The following is a 20,203-nucleotide window of genomic DNA, read 5'->3' as shown; positions in this document are numbered from 1 at the left end:
GGCCCCGCCCCGGCCGCGCGCCGTCCCCGCGGGCCCGCCCCCAAAGCGCCGGAAGTGGAGTGTGGAGCCGGGCTGCGTGCTGACAGTTTCGGCGGTTGCGAGCCGCTCCTGTCGTGGGACGCGTCCCAGCAGCGCGGGCGGCCCCGGTCCCCTCGGGCTCCGCGGCTCCGAGGCCACCATGGACGACAAGGGTAAGTCGGGTCGGGCAGGGCCCGCCGAGCCCAACGCGGAGCCGCGCGGGGGCCCCTCCAACCCCGCACGCCCGGGCTGAGTCTGCGAGAAGTCACTTTCCAAGCTTCGGCCGCTCGGCTGGATGTGCTGCTTCATCGTGGCAGCTAATCAGCTCTCGCTGCCGCTGTAGCCAGGGGCTGGGTCCCCAGGGCATCCCCAAAGCGTCCTCTCCCAACAGTTTCCAGTGCCCTCCTCTAAAAAGGGGAGACTTGGGCCGGGGTGCAGGTCTCCGCAGTTTGATTTCCTCGTATGTAAGTATGAGTAAGATTCCCTGCCTTATTGGATCTGGTGCTGGAAATTTAGAAGAAAATCTTCATGTTTAGTTTTGAGAGAGAGAGAGAGAGAGAGAGAGAGAGCGAGAGCAGAGGAAGGGCAGAGAGAGGGGGAGACACAGAATCCGAACCAGGCTCCGAGCTGTCAGCACAGAGCCGGATGCGGGGCTGGAACTCGCCAACGCTGAGACCATTCCCTGAGCCGAAGTCTGACGCTTAACCCACATGAGCCACTAGGCACCCCTGGAATTTTTTTAAAGGGTGTATTTGATGTGCTCGTCTAGTATGGTTATCAGGGTGTTTTATTTTGTGAAGTACAATGGCATACCCACATGTATGATACTTCTCACTTAAGAAAATGAGAGGGAGATATAAATATGTAAGTAGGTGAACAGGCTTGAATAAGCATGGACTGTCAGGAGAGGTTGACTCTCGGATTCTCCCACGACTTGGAGTCCAGGTTAAAAGGGACCTTCCACCATCATTTGATGGTGCTTAACTTTTATGCCATTATTCACAGGTAGCTTTCTGAAAACGAGAGAGAGAGCTTGTAAATACTAAAGTGGTGTCATCTGTATTCCCATCAACATTTATAATACCCCTTAAGCGAAACATCCTAAAAAGAAAGTGTTTGTAAAATTAGTTTCTAAGTGAAAAGGTCTCTGCTCTTACATCCTGCTAAATGAATTTGATGAATCACTTTTTTGTTCCTTCCCAGAGTTAATTGAGTATTTTAAGTCTCAGATGAAAGAAGACCCTGACATGGCCTCAGCAGTAGCTGCCATCCGGACTTTACTGGAGTTCTTGAAGAGAGATAAAGGTGAGGGGGTTGGACACGAACTCTTTGGGTGTTGGGAAAATCATCTAATAACTATGAGAAGGTAGAACGTGAAAATGCGTGTGGGCCTCCAGAGGGTAATGCAGCTCCAAGCTCAGCTTCTCTTTCATTTCCGTCTTCCTTTTGTTTTTTAATATTTATTTATTTTTGAGAGGGAGGGAGGGGTAGAGAGAGGGGGAGACACAGAATCAGAAGCAGGCTCCAGGCTCCAAGCTGTCAACACAGAGTCTGACACAGGGCTCAGACTCAAAAACCTCGAGATCATGACCTGAGCCAAAGTCGGACACCTAACTGACTGAGACACCCAGGTGCACTTCAGTCTTCCTTTTCACCTGGAGAGAACCTTCCAGTCATCATTAAATGGATTCCCTTTCATAAGTGAGATACACTTTGAATCAGGAGTGACCATGGTTTTTTATTTATTTGTTTAAGTTTAGTTATTTACTTTGAAAGGGTAGGGGACAGAGAGAGGAGAGAGAGAATCCCAAGCAGGCTCCACACCATCAGCCTGGAGCCCAATGCAGGGCTCGAACCCATGAACTGTGAGATCATGATCTAAGCTGAAGTTGGATACTTAACTGACTCAGCCACCCAGGCACCCCAGGAGTGACCATGTTCTATCAAGTCAACCATGCAGCTTAAATTATAGCAGTAGCTCAGCTTTATAAGTACTTGTTGAGTTTCTGCCATGTGCCAGAATTTGTGCAGTTGCTACAAAGAATGCTCTGGAATAAATTCTAGTGTTAGTGTCATTCATCGTGATCACCTAATTCAGGCATCCTAAACGTGAGTTTCTTGGTAGAGCATGGTATCTTGTATTAGCAAATTTACAACAACAACAATAAAAGTGCCTTCTTCCACCTGAAGGGCTGGCCTAGGGACATGTGTCTCTGAAACAGGCTCTGGGGTCTTCCCCTTGTACCAACGGTCACACCTAAGTGCTGCCTGAACCACCTCGCACACCTCCTCTGCCACTTCTGCTTCCTTTCCTTCCCGGCCGCCCCTCACCAGACTCTGCCTCAGCCCTGGCGGCCTCTCTGTCATATCATGTTTGTCCCCATCTCAGGCTCTTTCTGTAGTTGGGGGTCTGCACCTGTAACCCTTCCTGCTGGGTCTGGGTGGCCGGGCCTCAGTCTCACCGGCCTCCCCTCTGGAGGCCGTGCCCGTTAGCTCTGTCCAGAGCAGCCCTACCCTTCTCCTCAGTCTGCTCTTCTCTGTCCTCGTTCGGTCTGTGACTTGTGTCTTCGTGTGTTCGTGCACTGCCTCTTCCACCAGGGAGGGGTCCCGACAGAGCAGGGACCCGTCTGTGCGCCCGCTGATGTGTCGCCAGCATACGGGATGTGTTCGGGGAGCGCTGGGCGAATCAAGGAGTGAATCATAGGCCCCCCAAGGGGCTGTGACACTTAAATGAACGTCCCGTTCCTCGTGTGACCGATGCAGGGGAGACCATCCAGGGCCTGCGCGCGAACCTCACCAGCGCCATAGAGACGCTGTGTGGCGTGGACTCCTCGGTGGCCGTGTCCTCGGGCGGCGAGCTCTTCCTGCGCTTCATCAGCCTCACCTCCCTGGAGTACTCGGTAGGCGCCGCCCCCGGGCTACCCGCGCCTCCTGTGTCGGCTGCACAGACCCCTGGGCCTCCCTTCCCCTCACTTCGCTCTTTTGTTCCCAGGATTACTCGAAATGTAAAAAGATCATGATTGAGCGGGGAGAACTTTTTCTCAGGAGAATATCCCTATCGAGGAGTAAGATTGCAGACCTGTGCCATACTTTCATCAAAGACGGGGCGGTGAGTACATTTTCATCGTGCGTGGTGACTGGGAGCAAGGATCCTGGAGTTGGGCTCCTGGGGCAAAAGCCCTCCCGTGCCACTTACTTGCTGTGTCACCTTGGACAAGTTACTTAACCTCTCTGTGCTGCCGTTTTCTCATGGTAAATAAAGGCAGTGGTCACAGCACGTCAGGCTGTGGTGGGAGGATGCTGCGCTCTGCCTGGCACGCAGTAGCACGACGCGCAGTGTAGACGTGCTTGTCGAAGCTGTCATGTTAAACAGGTGAAGAGCCCTGGGCAGCATGGACGGTTCTTGATTTTAATAAGATGTCTGACCAAAGAAGCATTTCCTTTATTGGATATGTACTAAATCGAAATTAAGCTCTTGGCACTGGTTCAAGGTGAAGGTGAGCCCTGGCTTGGGATGGCGTCTGTCGGTTCATCCCCAGTGCTGTTTCAGAGGCGCGGCGCCGCCAGGGCGCATCAGTTCAGTGAGCCGGAGCTGCAGGGGAAGCCAGTCCCCAGCAAAGGGCCGTAAAACTTTTACGACGTCTCTCCCACGGCGTCCCTCTTCTGCCGGCCAAGCCTCCACGGACCATAAAAGCATTTACTTGCATTTTGACTCTGAAATCTTTTCCTTGGGTTTATTATCCCCTTCCCAACCTTTGAAGCTTGTTACTCAGTAAACGGTGTAATAGATGGAAGCAGAACTCGCACAAATGCTGGTTGCAGACAAAGCCACTATTGGTCAAGTGGAGGCAAGATTATGACCGACCGCCTCTGGCTGAGGTCTGCCCCGCCCGCCACACCGCCCTCTGGTGGTTGGAACGTGTGAGGCCCACCCGCATCCGTGCCAATGGAGACTAAATCCAGAGCCGAGCTGCCCACATTTGAACTTGCTGATGAACCACCTGGGGATCTTACTCAATGCAGATTCTGATTCGGCAGGTGGGGGGGGTGCTGAGAACCTGCATTTCTCACGAGTTCTCGGGGGAGGCCCAGAAAGGAGCTGGGGCGCGTCCATCCACCTTGCATCGCGCAGAACCGTGTAGTCTGTTCCCCAAAACACAGGTGAGCGAGTGTCTGTACGTTATATCTGGTCCACAAATAGGCGTGTTCACCCCGAGTGGTGTTGGTAAATTAAAAACAATGAGGTGAGCCAAAACTTAACTTGGATTTTCAAGAAAAATCAATGATCTGGCTATAATAGGGGGACCATTGTGACAACGGTTGGAGCCTGGTCTCTCTCCTCTTTGCTGCCGCCCGCGCCGCCCCCACCCCCCAGCACGTCTTCATGCACCCTGCGTGGTGCCTGTGGGCCTGAGTGTGCAAACCGCGTCTTAGAAATAGGAAACCAGAGCCTTCAGATAGAAAGACTTCTGTTCTCGTGAGCCACACGCCACGGAGACTCCGCTCCCGCACTCACTGTGGGCAGAGAGGGCCCACGACACGTGTGCCGGCCAAGACCTCCGCCTACAGCCGACCTGTGAGAAAGGGCGGGGGGGCCTCGGTGCCGGGACGTGCGTTAGAGTGGCCGAGAGCGTGGTGATCGCTGTGGAGCGGGCCGTCGTGACGCTTCTTTCTTGGTCCACAGCGGATACTGACTCACGCCTACTCCAGAGTGGTCCTGAGAGTTTTGGAGGCAGCCGTGGCGGCTAAGAAGCGCTTCCGGGTGTACATTACCGAGTCCCAGCCCGATTTATCAGGGCAAGTATCGTCCGTGGGGCTATGTGCCCAGCAGTCTTTTTTTTTTTTTTTTTTTAGTGTTTGTTTATTTTGGGGAGTTGGGGAGAGAGAGAGAGAGAGAGAGAAAGAGAGAGAGACAGAATCCCAAGCAGGTTCCATACCGTGAGCACAGAGCCCGACACAGGACTCAAACTCATGAACTGTGAGATCATGACCTGAGCCGACATCAAGAGTTATGTTTAACAACTGAGCCACCAATGCGCGCCCCCGGCAGTCATTTTAAAGAGCAGACCGGAGGGGCGCCTGTGTGGGAAGACCCAGAACGTGGCCCTAGCTTGCCACTTAGCATGGCCTTTGACTGCGCCTGTCCCTGTCCCCGAGGGGACATGGCGGTGGAGCTGCGGTCGGCCACAGTACAGGATCCAGCGGTTTCATTAAGTCGTTAAACCAAAGGAACAGCGACTCAGTATGTCTGTGGAAACATCTGTATTGAGGAGGAGAGAATTCACATCTCTCTCCAGAAGATAATTAAAGGAAAAACTTGGTCCTTTATTTCTGAATTTGCTTCTCTAACCCAGAGTCCCCAAGAATCTCATTTGCCTAAAACATACTTCCTTCTAAGGAACCCAAATTCTGTTTCCTTAGTCCAGAATCTTGGGATGTGCCCCTTAATCCGTGAACATGAACCGAGTTTCAAGCCAATGCGATATGTCGTCCAAATTAAGTGATTCACCTTACGCCACTATGGGACTCTCTTGGACTCTCTAATGTTCTCAAAATGTCACTTTCCAGGAAGAAAATGGCCAAAGCTCTCTGCCACCTCAATGTCCCCGTCACTGTGGTGCTAGATGCGGCCGTTGGGTAAGTCCCTGTCTTCCCGACCTAAGTTACTTTTCCTCACCCACCGTCGGGGTGGGCTCGGAGCAGGGTTTCCAGAGTGAAGGTTTGAGTCCATTCATAAAGCTGCACTGGGTAACGTCCCGCTTCTGAATTGGTGGCTGCACTAAACCAGCAAGCACGTGATAAGGTCTCAGCGTATGCAGGAGACAGCGCTGTAGGGACTGTAGTCGTAGGGTGCATCTTAGAACGAGGTGCAAAGGTTGGGTTACAGTCAACGCACACGGTCAGTGCTCCCTCGTCAGCAGAAGGCGTGGGCTGGCCTCAGGGGCGCTCTGGGATTCTGTGACTTACCGGTGCAACTGCACTTCTACACCTAAGGACACATTCCAAGAACTGACGGTGCACCTCACGACAGAAAACAGGACTGGGGCACCTGGGTGGCTGTCGGTTAAGCGTTCAACTTTGGCTCAGGTCACGATCTCATGGTTTGTGGGTTCGAGCCCCGCATTGGGTTCTGTGCTGACAGTTCAGAGCCTGGAACCTGCTTCTGATTCTGTGTCTCCCTCTCTCTCTGCCCTTCCCCCATTCATGCTCTGTCTCTCTCTGTCTCAAAAATAAACTATAAAAAAAATTTTTTAAAGAAAAGGACTAATAATCTCTTAGAAAGAAAATACGTAAGGCAGATGGTTAAGGCAGGAATGTGTTCAAATGTAAGCACTTTGAAGAATTGTACACAATTGCTTATTTTCAAAGATAAATTGGCCTTCACCCTACCTGAAAGGTTTTTTTAATATATATAAAGGGTTTTTTGTTTTTTTCCCTTCTTTTCATTTAAAAAAACTTTTAATGTTTGTTTATTTTTGAGAGAGAGAGAAAACACAAGCAGGTGAGGGGCAGAGAGAGAGACACACACAGAATTCAAAGCAGGCTCCAGGCGCTCAGCTTTCAGCAAGAGCCCACCATGGGGCTCGAACTTATGAACCGTGAGATCGTGCCCTGAGCTGAAGTCTGAAGCTTAAATGACTGAGCTCATATTGAAGTAGATGAGAAGACAGAGGTGCACGCGTACTGAGAACCAGCACTGGGTCAGGTACTGCACACACGTGTCCGCACACGGGCGGCGGCGTGCAGTGCACAGTTTACTGTGGGGGAGTGATCGCAGCGGGTTCCCGTGCCCCGGGTGGCAGAACTGGGAAGGGTGCCCAGGGTGTGGTGCGTCACAGGTTAGGTGCTCTCCTGAAGAGAGTTATGAGAGCAGCCTACCGCACCGAAAGTGGAATATTAATCTTGGCAGGTGCTGAAGCTGGAAAGAGCCAAGAAAACAGCATAATTTTTTTTAATTTCTTCAGCTATATCATGGAGAAAGTGGACCTTGTCATAGTTGGTGCTGAAGGAGTTGTGGAAAACGGGGGCATCATTAACAAGGTAAGAACATGGCTTCTGCACAGTCCTTGGGGGTCGCCGACCGAGCTACTGGCGGCATTGGGTGTCACGGCTTCCTCGTCAGGTCCTGTGTCCCCTGCAGACTTCACCACTGCATCAGATGGTCTCCCGGTCCCCATGGGCCGCTGACTGGCCAGAGTTTGGTCACCCTTCTTTGATCTTTGTAAACCACGGGAGTGCAGTTCATTTTTTCTCAAAACATGTTTGAATTGGGTTTGGCTGGTTTGATGTTTTCTAACTGGGCATATCGGACATCAGGATAGTGTGGTGTTAACATTTCTCAGTCTGTTGCTTCCCATGGAAGGATTTCGTGGTCATTTGTTCCACGTGGCGTGTGGCCAAGTACATGGAGCATAAAGGTTTCGAGTGTACCGTTGGTGGCGTGGTTTCTGGGTCCATCCGTGTTGTAGCAGGTGTCACTGCTCTGTCCTCTTGCATGGCTGTGCACAGGCCACGTTTGTTCATCCCCCCGTTCACATCCACTTGAGTTGTCGTACGTTTTTGGCTCTTGGGAATAACGTTAGTACCATCGCGAGTGCCCAGTCATCCACTAGAGTCCTGTTTTCAGTTCCTTCGGGGACACACCGATGATGGAATTTCCGGGGCACGTGGTAGTTCTGTGTTCAGCTTCTTGAGGACCCCAGGCCTCCACAGCAGCCGCACCATTTCGCACTCTCCTCAGCGGTGCACAAGGGTTCCAGCTTCTCTCCAGCCTTGCCAACTCATTACTTTGGTTTTTTCATTCTAGCCATCCTAGTAGGTGTGCAGTAATAGCTCGTTGTGGTTTTGACTTGTTTTTGCCTAAGGACTGAAGACCTTGAGCGTCTTTTGAGTGTGTGCTATTGACTATTTGTATATCTTTAGAGAAATGTCTGTGCTGTTGGCCTGTTTGTTGCTTTTTACATTTATTTGAGAGAGTGTGCACAAGTAGGGGAGAGGCAGAGAGACCGAGGATCTGACTACAGCAGGGAGCCCAACGTGGGGCTCGAATTCACAAGGTGTGAGATCATGACCTGAGCCAAAGTCGGACGCTCAACCGACTGAGCCACTCATGCGCCCCATGCTGCCATCTTTTTTAAAAGATCTTTAATTCCAAAGCCAGAATTACATATATTAAGTAATATATCACACACTTTCAAACGTGCTATGAGATCTCATCCTTCTGCATTTTCTCTGAACCTCCAGATCGGAACCAACCAGATGGCCGTGTGCGCCAAAGCCCAGAACAAGCCTTTTTATGTGGTTGCAGAAAGTTTCAAGTTTGTGCGGCTCTTCCCACTCAACCAGCAAGATGTCCCAGATAAGTTTAAGGCAAGAGTTTTGCTTTTTGGGTTTTTTTTTTTTTTTTTTTACATATTTGAGGGGGTATCTGAGTTTAAATTGAAACCTTCGGGGGAAAAGCAATGTAAGAACATTTCAGTTTTCTCCAGCGCCTCAGATGCAAAGATCAGTTACTGGTTCAGCTCAGAGTCAGAGAGACCCATCTGTCCGCAGAATCTGTGTCAGTCTCTCCCACACACCCGAGGGGGCACGAGGAGGCAGGGGAAGCAGACGGTGGAGTCCAGGCTCAGCGCCCTTCTCCCCCGCTTAACCACGTGACCAGGGGGCACATGCTCTCCTTTGTCACGTGGACTTCAGCTGCCTGTAAAGTGAGACGCGAGTACCACGTGAGGGCACCCTGACAGCTCTGGGTTCACCCCAGCGGAAAGCTCAGCACGTGCTGCGCAAGAAGCGTGAGTGGGTCTCTCGAGAGGTTTGGAGGAAAGAAGGCAGCCGGCCAGTGAGGGCAGGCGCGGTTTGGGTTTCCATGAGACTGAGGCCATGAGACTGAGGCTGGCTCCCCGCGCGCCTGCCCTCCCCGCTGGCCGCTGGCGGTCTCAGGGAGCCCCTGCGGCTAGCGCGCTGGCTGCCCGGGCCACGCGGGTTCGGACCCTGCGTGTGCGGAAACCCAACACATGCTGTCTCTCCCCTCGTCTCTCCTCAGTATAAGGCAGATACTCTGAAGTCTGCGCAGACCGAACAGGACCTCAAAGAGGAGCACCCGTGGGTCGACTACACCTCCCCTTCCTTGATTACACTGCTCTTCACGGACCTGGGGGTGCTGACACCCTCAGCAGTCAGCGACGAGCTCATCAAGTTGTACCTGTGACCGGGGCCCTCTCCTGCTGGCGCACCGCCCAGGGACCGGGGCAGGGGGAGCAGCCTCTTGACTCGGCGAGTCAGGCAAAACTGAATTCTTCAGGTTTTATTTTTAAGTAATCTCTATACCCAGTGTGGGGCTCGAACTCACAGCGCTGACTTCAAGAGTCGTGTACCCCACCGAGTCAGCCAGGCGCTCTTAAAACTGATTTTTTTTCTTTAGTGAAGACTTACGGACTAAGGACCTAAAACTTCAAGAATTTTTTATTCATTTCAGCCCCATCTAAAATGTGTTCATGGTTTCCATAAAGCCAACCTGAATTGTGCTTATGGTTTCCAAACACTTTCTAATTTCCAGAAATACAAATTAGATTGTATTTCGTTGGCTACTTATCCAATGAAAGCCCTGCCCAAGCCCACCTCCCTTCTCCCCTGCACTCCAGGCTGATTTGCTGAAAGCATCAATTACAGGGATGCACGCCTGAAAACGCAGGCCTCCCTGACCGTGGCCAGGTGCCCCCGCAGGGCCGGACAGCTGCCCGGACACATGTGACGTGCGGGCCTGGTGAGAAAGGCCGGAAACCGTGTTCAGTGCTCCTCAGGCTTCCGGCGGTGAACACCAGCCCGGGACTGCCATCCGCTCAGGGGCTCGGGGGTCCCCCAGCTGCAGAATGGAAACCGGCAAGAGAACGCAAGGAAGGCAGAAACAGCATGTAGCAGGAGTAGCCTACGTGGCTCATCACGTGTGAAGACCTTCCAGAACATTCATAAACTGAAAGTCGGCATCTGTGAAAGATGTGAGTCTCCTTTAGATGAGTTTGTGCCTGAACAGCTTTTTTAAATTGTGCTTGGGGACAAATTGAGCATCTTTTCAAATAAATTTCATGAGAGGTTTTGAGACGCTGGAGCGTCAGTCCCGAGAGCTCCCCGCGGCCCAGGCCGTCTCGGGGAGGCCGCCGCGGCCACGTTCACACGCTCGACCGGGGGGTGGAAGGAAATCGTTTATTCGACACAAAGCCTAATTGCTTCCCCAGATTAGGATTTGCTTCTTTGGTCTTTCAGATACCCCCCCCCCCGACAAAACAGCGGAGGGGACGCTTCTGCAGAAGGAACCCCAGCACCTGCCCCCCCATGCAGGCGTTTCGTGCAGTCCTTCAAAGAGATTAGAACCAAAGTCCAGGGGAAAAGACACCCAGGAAGGTCAGATGCACTAAAACACAAAAGAGCCTTAAAAAGCCAAAAATCAAGTTTACCTCAGTATCTTATGTTAGAAAGTATAAAAATAGCCATAGAAAGATCAGCTTCGTAGCTGCCCCATCGACATAAACACTGACATCTGTTTTCACTCCAGTAGTCTCACACTCTTGTTACACTTAAAGGCCAGTGTGGGGGGTTGTGGGGTTTTTTAATAACTTATTTTTGAGAGAGCACACGCGCACAAATGAGGGAGGAGCAGAGAGGACACAGGATCTGAGGCAGGCTCCAGGCTCCGAGCTGTCAGCACAGAGCCCGACGAAGGGCCTGAACTCACGAACTGTGAGATCATGACCCGAGCCGAAGTCAGACACCCAACCAAAGGAGGCGCCCCAAGGCCGGTGTGGTTTTAATACAACATTCACAGTGTGAAATCCCCTCCCCCATTCCGGACAACAGCTTTCCTGGATGTGAAGTTCCAACACGGCGCGGAGGCAAGCGTGGGCCGTGCCAGGCCCGCTGGCCGCGCTCCCCGCGCCCCGAAGCCAGCGTCAGCAGTCCTGCTCCCGGGCGGGGACCCCCAAGTCCGCCGTGGTGACTGTTCTCTTGCCGCTTGCCAACAACCCCTTCTCAAATTCTTCCTCAGTAATCTTGCCTTTCTTAAACTTTTTCAAGAGCCTCGTGTCGTTAAGAAGCTCCTCCATGTCCCCGTCTTCGATATCAGAGCCCTAAGTGGAGACCAACAAACCACCGAATTCCTCAGCAACGTGCCCATCAGCAGCAGCACAAGCTCACCCAGGTCCCACCAGGACAGACAGACAGGGAGCCCCCTAGCAACTCCTACTAAAAGACGTTATTTTAGTAAAATTTATTCAGAATTCTCAGCTGAGTGCTTAAGGAAGAAAACACACCCTACCTCTTCCCGCTTCCTTTTTTCATTCATTTTTTTCTTCTTCTCCTTTTTGGCCTTCTGCTTTGACCACGCTTTATTTTTTAAGAATTTTTTTCTCCCGTCATTTTCTCTCTTCTCTTTTTGTTGCTCTAGTAGTTTCTGCCTTTGCTTCTCTCTGATTTTATCTTTAAATGGAATGGTGTCTGTGTTAACATCGGCAGGCACAAAACCTGGAAACTGCTTTCCTCTCAGCTCTGGCATCCTGGGCATCCTCAGCAGGGCAAACCCTCGGGCGAGACTAGCAAAATCAAGATCTAGTCAAACCAGAACGTCAGAGTTAGCACACCCAAAAGAGGATTATAAGCACCAACCCAAGATCCCAAGAAAGATGCCTAACAGTGTAACGTTTTTTTTTAATTATTTCATTTTTGAGAGAGAGAAAGTGCACGAGCAGTGGAGAGGCAGAGACAGGGAGACACAGAATCCGAAGCTGGCTCCAGGCTGTCTGCATAGAGCCCAATGCAGGGCTTGAACTCATGAACCACAAGATCATGACCCCAGCCAAAGTCGGATATTCAACCAACTGAGCCCCCCAGGCGCCCCCAATGTAACGGTCTTCTTTCCAGATAATCTAGTGGGTTCATTTTAATTAGAATTAAAATTACATTTTTGCTGAAAAGGAATACTCAGCCAGTTTATTCTGTCTGCGCAAACCCTGGAAGACTTCCTTTTAAATGTTTAGAAAACATTAACCCTGTGCACACCCAGCTAGTGTTTGTGTAAAACAAAGCAGTCCCGTGCTTGTAGTACTTGCAAGACCATCAGCTGCTGGAAGAGACACAATTAGGAGAAGTCCAACTTACCCTTTAACCTGAAGATGAGGCTGCATTCGTGCTTTGCATAGGCCTGGATGTACGACACAAAGGCTTTCATGCCCTTTTCAAAGACCGCTCTGTCAGCCAGGGCCATGGACTTGAGCTTTGGAAGAAGGTCCCCTGTGTCCTTCTGGAGTTTCATCTCCTGCAGGGGGCACTGCACAGACAGCGCGCTCACCTCCTGCGGCTGGGGTCCCTTCACCCCCGCAACCCCCCTTCAGGGCCAGTGCCAGTACACCCAGAGCAAAACAGCTCATCCTAACCTTTAATCAGAGGCCTAGACACCCAAGTTCCCGTGTCTTATTTGGTCCGACACTTTTAAAGAAAATTTTAATTGTACATAACAATCCTGATTTCTGGTTGGAAAGCATCCAACACCAGGTCTGTGTCCCCACGTACGGACGCAGCGGGAGCCGCGCAGCGGCTGCCGAGCTGAGGGGGCTGCCGCCTCCCTCGGCCTTGCAGCCAGCCTGGCCCGTGAGTCTGCAACCCCTCATCAAAGTTCCTGACCGCATGCCCAGAAACAAGTTTACCAGGTATCCATCCCGTGACTGGGCATCCTGGATGGGAAAGGGGGACCGCTTACTTTTTGGTTAATTTCAAGGAAATTGACGTAGGACTCTTCCATGGGAAGGAGGAACACGAGCGCGCTGCCACCGTGGCCGATGCGGGCCGTGCGGCCACAGCGGTGCACAAAGGCGCTGTGAACACAGGACGGGCACGTGATCACCACGTGAGGGCGGTGGGGTGCACGGCTCAGACCCACCCTGCCCCTCACTAGTGCTAGAAATACCAGAGCTGGCAGTTCAACCAGACGGGATCGTGTAAGACACTTAACGTGAACCAGAAAACCACACGTACGCCCGGCTGATGACACAGGCAAACAGTCCTGGGAGGAAACTGGGAGGCGAGAGCAGAGAACAGGCCTGGAGCCCTCCACCGAGAGGTAACAACTACTGTGGCTCGGGTCCTGTTGGCCAGCATCTTAGTACGTGCGGGAGCATTTACAAGGAGTTATTGTCCTTAAGGCATTCCATCACGTGCGTTCACGCAAGAACTTTAAAAAGTATGTGAAAATAACTTGAATTGCTGCATAATATGGCATCACTATTTCAACACACCAGTGACAGTGCACCTGTCTGCCCATTTTTGGTATTTAAAACGACGTTCCGAGGAACATCAGTCAGCTATCTTCCTCAGGATCTGTGGGGCCCAGTTCCCAACAGGACGACAGTGTGTCACACTGTACCTTGCGCTGCTGGGAGGATCATACTGCAGAACCCAGTTTACTTCAGGAATATCTATTCCCCGGGCCATGACATCCGTGCACACTAAAGCCCCACTGCGAATGAGAGGACACCGTCAGTCTGTACTGGCCTGGATGGTGACAGGTTCTGGAATCTCTTGCAGAAGCAAGCAGTTGGTAGTAACACTGACTTTCCTCCTCCTAAGGATAGTAAGGAATTCACAAATTCCCAACGAAAACAGGAGGGAGGGAGGAGACCGTGAAAGGATTTTTAATCAGCGTACTTCTGTTTGAAACCAAGAACCTGTCACATCTAATCCTGAAGTGCAACAGTCCTTTCCGGCTCTCTGCCTAGAAGAGTGCCGTTACCCACACAGCCAGGAAGGAACAGAACACGGCCAGGAAGCTCAACGAAACGTTACTTATCTGCAGAGCCAATGAGTCACGAAGATGCGAGTGTCCCCCATGAGTCACCCAAGGAACAGCTCCCACCGCCCTCTCCACCCACCCTGTGCCGGCACCAGGCCAGACACCCGGGAATCCAGGAGCGAACACAACACACAAGTCCCTGCTCTTGTAGACCAAAGACCTCCCGGGGCAGGTGCGGTCACCAGGGCAGACGAGAAAGAGGATCCCAGGCCGAGAAGAGCCACAGCGAAGGGTGACCTCCGAGGCAGCCAACCCACCTTTGCAATTTGCGGAACGCCATGAAGATCTTGTTGCGCTTGTGTTTCATCTTCCCGTGAATGCACATAATCGTCACACCCTTCACCAGGGCCTCCAGGGCCTTTCCATAGTATTCCACGCAGGCGCAGGTGCTGCGAGAGGGGAGAGCCGGCTCAGAGGTGGGGACCAGCTGGGTCTTTCCATTGCTGGGGGAGGGAGGCGGCGAGCACCAAAAGCAGCGGGGAGAACGGCTACCAACATCTTCTGGCTCTCAATCCAAAACCTCCCCGAGTTCTGACACCAAGACAGGACACCCCCCCCCCCGCCCCAACGGTGGCAGAACCCGGTCTGGCACTTCAACACCAGGCGCCACGCCCTCCCTCCCTGCCCTCTACTCGGTTCCGCTGCCTCCCTTGTGGGAAGCAGCTGCCAGTGGCCCACCTTTGGTCCATAAACTGAGCCCGAGTCAGCTAGGGAACAGGGGGTTCCGAGAAAGCCTGGGTGAGAAGGCTACCCTTCCCCCTTTGCTTTCAGTGATCACAGGACAGCGGACAGGACAGTGGCGGCCAGACAGAACAAAAGGCCAAGACAGTCACAGAAACACTGACCCGGACACCACGGAGACCTAACCTCTGGGTTTCTTTCTACGGGAGAAAACTAACGCCCCCTGATGGAGCCACAAAAGTTGGGTTTTCAGTTATTTGTGGCCAAAAACATTCCTGAGAGAACTCCAAACCTTACGGCTGGCTGCATGTACCCGCACATCCTGGGTGTGGCTGGACCCCAGGCTGTCCCACCGCAGCATCCAGAGGGTTACCTGAAGAAGATCAGGTGCTTTTCCTGCTTATGATTTCGAAGAAAATGTACCAGCTGGTTAAATTTCTCATCTGCCTTACATACCTGCAAAGAAGGAAAACCAATAAAATAAAAACAAATTTATTCACAATAATAACCATTATAGATATTTCCAGTTTCTGCCTTGTCAAGGAATCTATTTCCTCCACGAATAGAACCCACTTCCGTCAGTATATTAGTCGCTCTACCAAGAATAGAATAGATATTAGCATGTGCTGACACACAGAAGTCACAAAGTCTGGGGCACCTGGCTGGCTCAGTCAGTTAAGCGTCTGACTTCAGCTCAAGTCATGATCTCACAGTTCGTGGGTTCCAGCCCCGCATCAGGCTCTGTGCTGACAGCTCAGAGCCTGGAGCCTGTTTTGGAATCTGTGTGTCTCTCTCTCTGCCCCTCCTCCATTCATACTCTGTCCCTCGAAAATAAACGTTTTTAAAAAATTGTTTTTTTAGGTCACAAAGTCATGTAACTGACTCACAACCTCAAGACGGAGGGTCACATGCTCTACGGACTGAGCCACCCAGGCACCAAGTCATGTAACTGAGACACACAGACATCTAATGCAAGCACCCCCAGGGGCACCCAGCTTGCTCGGTGGGTATAACATGCGACTCTTGATCTCAGGGTTGTGAGTTCAAGCCCCATACTGGGTGTAGAGATTACTTTAAAAAATCTTTAATCCAATTGTCCCCAAATCCTAGCATACAGACAGGGACCTCACTAGCTATAAGACTATCTCCAGGTTAGTTTTTTAAAAGTGAGCTCTATGCCCAACATGTGGCTTTGACTCATGACCCCAAGATCAAGAGTAGCACACTACAAACTAAGCCAGCTGGGCACCCCTTCAGGGAAGAGTTTTTTTAATGTTTGTTTATTTTGAGAGAGAGACACAAACACACAGTAAGTGTGAGCGGGGGAAGGGAAGAGAACTAGGAATGAAGAGAATCCCAAGCAGGCTCTGTGCTTTCAGTGCGCTGCGCACAAGACCCCACACATCATGATCTGAGCAAAATCAGGAGTTGGACGCTTAACTGCCGGAGCCACCCAAGTGCCCTCAGGGTAGATTTTTGGGCACCGCAAACAGATTCAGTAGGCCCAAGATTGGACCCAAGAATCCCTATTATTTAAGAGCCCAAGAGGTTCTGGCATATCCCAGGTTGAGAAATCACTGCTCTAAGATGAACACAGGTTTCCAGAAGGAATGTACAAAATGGGAAAAACCGCCATGGAGACAGACTCCATTCAGGCCTCTAAATTAGAGACGCTTAAACCCATCTGCATGCACTCCCCCTATTTCTACAAAAACCAGATCCTCAGTTTGGGATTTCTCTGCACACGCTCAGCTGTGCAGTCACGGCAGTGAACACGGGCGAACGCGACGCAGCGACAGCCACAGCGGTGTCCGGAGCTACCGTCAGCAGTGCCTACCTGCACTGCGCACGGCCCGATACCCCTCATCTGCGCTAGTAACACGTCATCCTCCCAACAGCCTCTGAGGGGGGCAGTGCCGGAGCCTCCTCTGTTCAGGTAAGTCCTCTAGTTCCATCAGTGAGGGACAAAGCCAAGCTGTGCCCCTGGGGCGGCACTGGCACCGTCCTGGCCGCGCACTACCCGCGGACCCGCCCTCTGCCTGGGAAAGGCCAAGGCTGGCCTCCTGACTACCAGCCCAGCCCAGAAGCGTCAGCAGTGAGGACCTAGAGAGCGGCGACTTCAGCCCCGCCCTCCGGGAAGCTGCCCTGGAGGCAGTGCCACCCGCGCCTCAGACCCCAGGCAGCAGGAGGACTGAGGGCAGGAATCAGGAAAAACGCCGAGTAGAGTACGAACCATGTAGTAGTTCTCCAGGCGGGACGGCGTTTTCCGGGTGCAGCTGGCCGCCGCGCCCTTCTCCTTCACCGAGATGCGCACGGGGTTCCGGAGCCCGGCCCGCACCAGGCTCTCCACCTCCTGCGTCTGAGTGGCAGAGAAGAGGCCTGTCCTCCTTTGCTTGGGCAAAAACTCCAAGATGGTGTTGATGCTAAAAAATAGGGCTCAACCTCAACGCCTCGTTTATCAGCATAATCAACAAATACCACTTTCTGACACTAAACGTACTTAAAAAAAAACAGGCAGAGAAAGCATTATTCACAGTGGACGGTACAGGGGATGAGATTACACTCTCATGTTTACAAGTTTTCTCCCATATGAACATAATTCTACTGCCACCAAGTAGAGCAATGAAAAGGAGAGAACGAAGACAAATATTTTTGAGACTAAAAACCATTAAAATCCACATTTTAAATAAGGGAATTGTCTAATATATGAATTACATCCCAGAAAGGCTGTTTAACACACACACATGAACTTTCACAGAAACCAGAAGGAAAATGCGTCTTAAGAAGCAGAACTGGAATGTAAGCTGTGTGGTAGAAACCGCAGGATCGAACAACCTAATGATCTGAAATTCAAAGGAGCCCAACCACGGCGTCACAAAACAGTACAGGAGTTCCAATTTGCCCTCCTTGTCGCCCACTGTCACCCGAAGCCAACGACACCCTCAGTCCAGTACCTTGCCTCAAACCCCATGTCCAGAAGTCGGTCCGCCTCATCCAACACCAGGACGTCCAGCGACCTCACACAGCTGGCCAGATCCAAGCCCTCTGCCTTCCTCCGGAACATGTCCTCCAGGCGGCCTGGAGTGGCCACAATGATGTTCCCACTTTGAAAACACAATAATGTTTACCTCTCTCTGGATCCTGGGAAGATCCGCGATCCCACATCCCAAGTGTTAAGCCCCCTCAGAAGCAGTCCAAGTTCCGGTGAAGGGAGTGCGGCCCTGAGCGGAGGACAGAGCTCCGAGCAGCAAAGCCTGGGGCCGCGAGGGGGGCAGAGCGGGTCTGAAGCCAAGACCCTCGGACGGTCGCCACAGGCTGGCCCCCTGGCCACACGGGGCCTGTACCTGTTTTTGTGACATCTCACTGGCACACGACCACGCCTGTCCCCTCACGTATTACTGTCTCTGGCTTTCATGCGACAACAGTGGAGCCGGATACTTGTGACAAACCCTGTGCTCCACAAACCTGAATCGTTAACCATCTGTTCCTTCACAGAAAAGGTCTGCTGATCCTTTACCTAAAACAAATTATTCAACCACTTTCAGCCTCAGCTAACACATCTATAAAATGAGAACGTTGGGGCGCCTGGGTGGCTCAGTCGGTTAAGCACCCGACTTCAACTCAGGTCATGATCTCACGCTTCGTGGGTTCGAGCCCCGCATCAGGCTCTGTGCTGACAGCTTGGAGCCTGGAGCCTGCTGCAGATTCTGTGTCTCCCTCTCTCTTTGCCCCTCCCCTGCTCACGCTCTCTCAAAAATAAATAAAACGTCAAAAAAACTTTTTAATAAATAAATAAAAATAAAATAAAATAGAGAATGTTAACCAGATTAGAATTTCATGTAAAGATCACAACCCCAGAAAAAAGGTCAAATGCAGCCCCAACTCACTGGCTGACTTGCAAGAAATTGGTTTGGTTTTTTTTTTGTTTTTGTTTTCAGATTTTAATTTTAAGTAATATCTACACCCAGCGTGGAGTTCAAACCCACACCACCACGATCAAGAATTTGCAGGCTCCGCAGACTAAGCCTGCCAGGCGCCCCAAGAAGTTGTTGTTTTTTACTGTGAATTACATGCCAACGATTAACAAAGTCTGGACACAAAAGAATCTGGAATTTCATATTCTTTTTTAAAAATTCAAAATCTGGTAATACTGAGCCCAAATTCCTGCAAGGCAATTCCCAGCTAGAGATGGGTACTGGGGTGTGTGCGGGGCAGTTCCTACCAATCCCCACCCCACCCCTTCACACACTGGTGTTATCCTCTGGCCCCTGTTGAAAAGCATCCCATGGTATAGCTGGAAGACGGTAAATGCTCAATAGAAGCAGTTCTCTTCATGAAGATTCTGTAAAAAGTTGGCCACAAAACCTACCATGGCTCCTTATAAACTCATGGTGGGACTGAAAAAAATCAAACATTCACCTGTTCATTAAGGACTCGTGTGTGCTCAAAACTGTGCCAGGCTCTAAAGATGCAGTGCTGACCTCCAGAGCCTGCGGGGGGACACGGGGAGCCTGGGCCATGCAGCGGCCGAGAAGCCGGCCGGGTCAGTGCGGCAGCAGGGGCGTGGGGAGGGGCGGCAGTGGAGAACGGGCCTGGCAAGCCCCTGATGGACATCAGAATGCTTCCTTAGGGCCAGAAGCCGCTGAAGAGTTTTCAGCGAGCGACATGATCAGAGCGGCACTCTGAAAAGGCCACTTCCCCTGATTGCTCTGCGGAGAGCGGACTCTTAAGAAGGCAAGAGCAGAAACACAGAGGAGACAAGGAGGTTTAGATCGGGCGGGAGAGAAAAGCCAAGGGTTAGAGATGTGTGCTCTGGAGAGAAAATGCAAAGGTTTCAGTGATGGGTAAGGGGAGTGGGGAGGGGTGGGGAGGCGGTGGAGGGGACAGCGAGGCATCAAGGTCAACTCCCAGACTTCAAGAGAAGCACACGGGTGGACAGATGACCGGGAGACTCAAGGTGAGGGGCAGGTTTGGGAATAAAAAGGATCCATTTCAGAGTGTTTGCAACACCTGGCAGATGCCAGGCAGATGCCAGGCAGATGCCAGGCAGACAAGAGGCTGCCGGTCTGGGCTCAGGGCGAGGTCAGCAACCGCCAGGGGTGGGACGAGACCACTCAGAGAGCCAGAGGAGAAGCGCACGCGCCCTGTGTCCCACAGCGTCGGCTTGGGGAGCGCAGGGGGGCTGTGCCCCGAGCTCACCTCTCCTCTGCGGGAGCAAGACTCACTGAAGGTGAAAGTCTCATCAGGGTCTTAGGAGAAGGAGCCAGCAGGCAAAATGGGAGGCCGGCCCGGAGGATGAAACTTTTGGGGGAGGGGGAGCTGCTGAAGGAAGTGCTCCCAGTCAGGCCTAGACCGTGCAAGGACTCCTCCAGGGTTCCGTGCCAAAAACAAACAAGAAAAGGAGAAGCAAGCGAACTTACCCTTGTTCCTTAAACCTCTCGACATCTTCTCCAGGATTCCTGCCTCCGATCCAGAGAATCTGGCTAAAACAAGGAACAGGCCTCTGAGCAGGTCAGGCAAGGTAACCGCCCACGGCGGACGGGCCGCTGCCTCCAACTTACCTGAACTGCGGGAAGGGCTTCGTGAAATGCGCGAGCACCTCATCTATCTGCACAGCCAGCTCTCGCGTCGGGGTGATGATTAAGGCTCCGACCTGCCCGCGTGGGGGGA

The 20,203-nt window shown here is 52.0% G+C and overlaps 2 protein-coding genes across 4 annotated transcripts in view; one reads left to right on the top strand and one right to left on the bottom strand.

Moving 5' to 3' along the window:
- The first annotated feature begins 57 nt into the window (after window positions 1-57).
- EIF2B1 (eukaryotic translation initiation factor 2B subunit alpha) lies at window positions 58-10,116 on the top strand. Of its 3 annotated transcripts, XM_029921407.1 has the most exons (11): window positions 58-191; window positions 1,222-1,323; window positions 2,782-2,918; window positions 3,011-3,127; window positions 4,057-4,179; window positions 4,703-4,815; window positions 5,587-5,655; window positions 6,984-7,059; window positions 8,263-8,388; window positions 9,062-9,224; window positions 9,260-10,116. In XM_029921407.1, coding segments are annotated over exons 1-11 (1,041 nt in total). In that variant the 5' UTR covers window positions 58-178; the 3' UTR covers window positions 9,262-10,116. The 3 variants fall into 3 exon arrangements, with proteins under 3 accessions (XP_029777267.1, XP_029777266.1, XP_029777268.1); XM_029921406.1 differs by having other exon boundaries at window positions 9,062-10,116; XM_029921408.1 differs by lacking the exon at window positions 4,057-4,179 and having other exon boundaries at window positions 9,062-10,116.
- Window positions 10,117-10,771: 655 nt separating this feature from the next.
- The window catches only part of DDX55 (DEAD-box helicase 55), a 10,726-nt gene continuing 1,294 nt past the window's right edge, over window positions 10,772-20,203 (bottom strand). Inside the window, exons 2-12 of the mRNA XM_029921627.1 lie at window positions 20,095-20,195; window positions 19,954-20,016; window positions 17,488-17,637; window positions 16,767-16,956; window positions 14,907-14,989; window positions 14,110-14,241; window positions 13,427-13,519; window positions 12,764-12,878; window positions 12,166-12,334; window positions 11,327-11,616; window positions 10,772-11,138 (exon numbers count right to left, since the gene is read on the bottom strand). Coding sequence (XP_029777487.1) covers window positions 10,962-11,138; window positions 11,327-11,616; window positions 12,166-12,334; window positions 12,764-12,878; window positions 13,427-13,519; window positions 14,110-14,241; window positions 14,907-14,989; window positions 16,767-16,956; window positions 17,488-17,637; window positions 19,954-20,016; window positions 20,095-20,195 — 1,563 coding nt within the window. The 3' untranslated portion in view covers window positions 10,772-10,961. The remainder of the gene's footprint in view (window positions 11,139-11,326; window positions 11,617-12,165; window positions 12,335-12,763; window positions 12,879-13,426; window positions 13,520-14,109; window positions 14,242-14,906; window positions 14,990-16,766; window positions 16,957-17,487; window positions 17,638-19,953; window positions 20,017-20,094; window positions 20,196-20,203) is intronic.

The sequence above is a fragment of the Suricata suricatta genome, chromosome 14, assembly GCF_006229205.1.
Source record: "Suricata suricatta isolate VVHF042 chromosome 14, meerkat_22Aug2017_6uvM2_HiC, whole genome shotgun sequence".
In the NCBI taxonomy this organism is placed as follows: domain Eukaryota; kingdom Metazoa; phylum Chordata; class Mammalia; order Carnivora; family Herpestidae; genus Suricata; species Suricata suricatta.
This window is presented reverse-complemented; position numbering and strand designations above follow the sequence as displayed.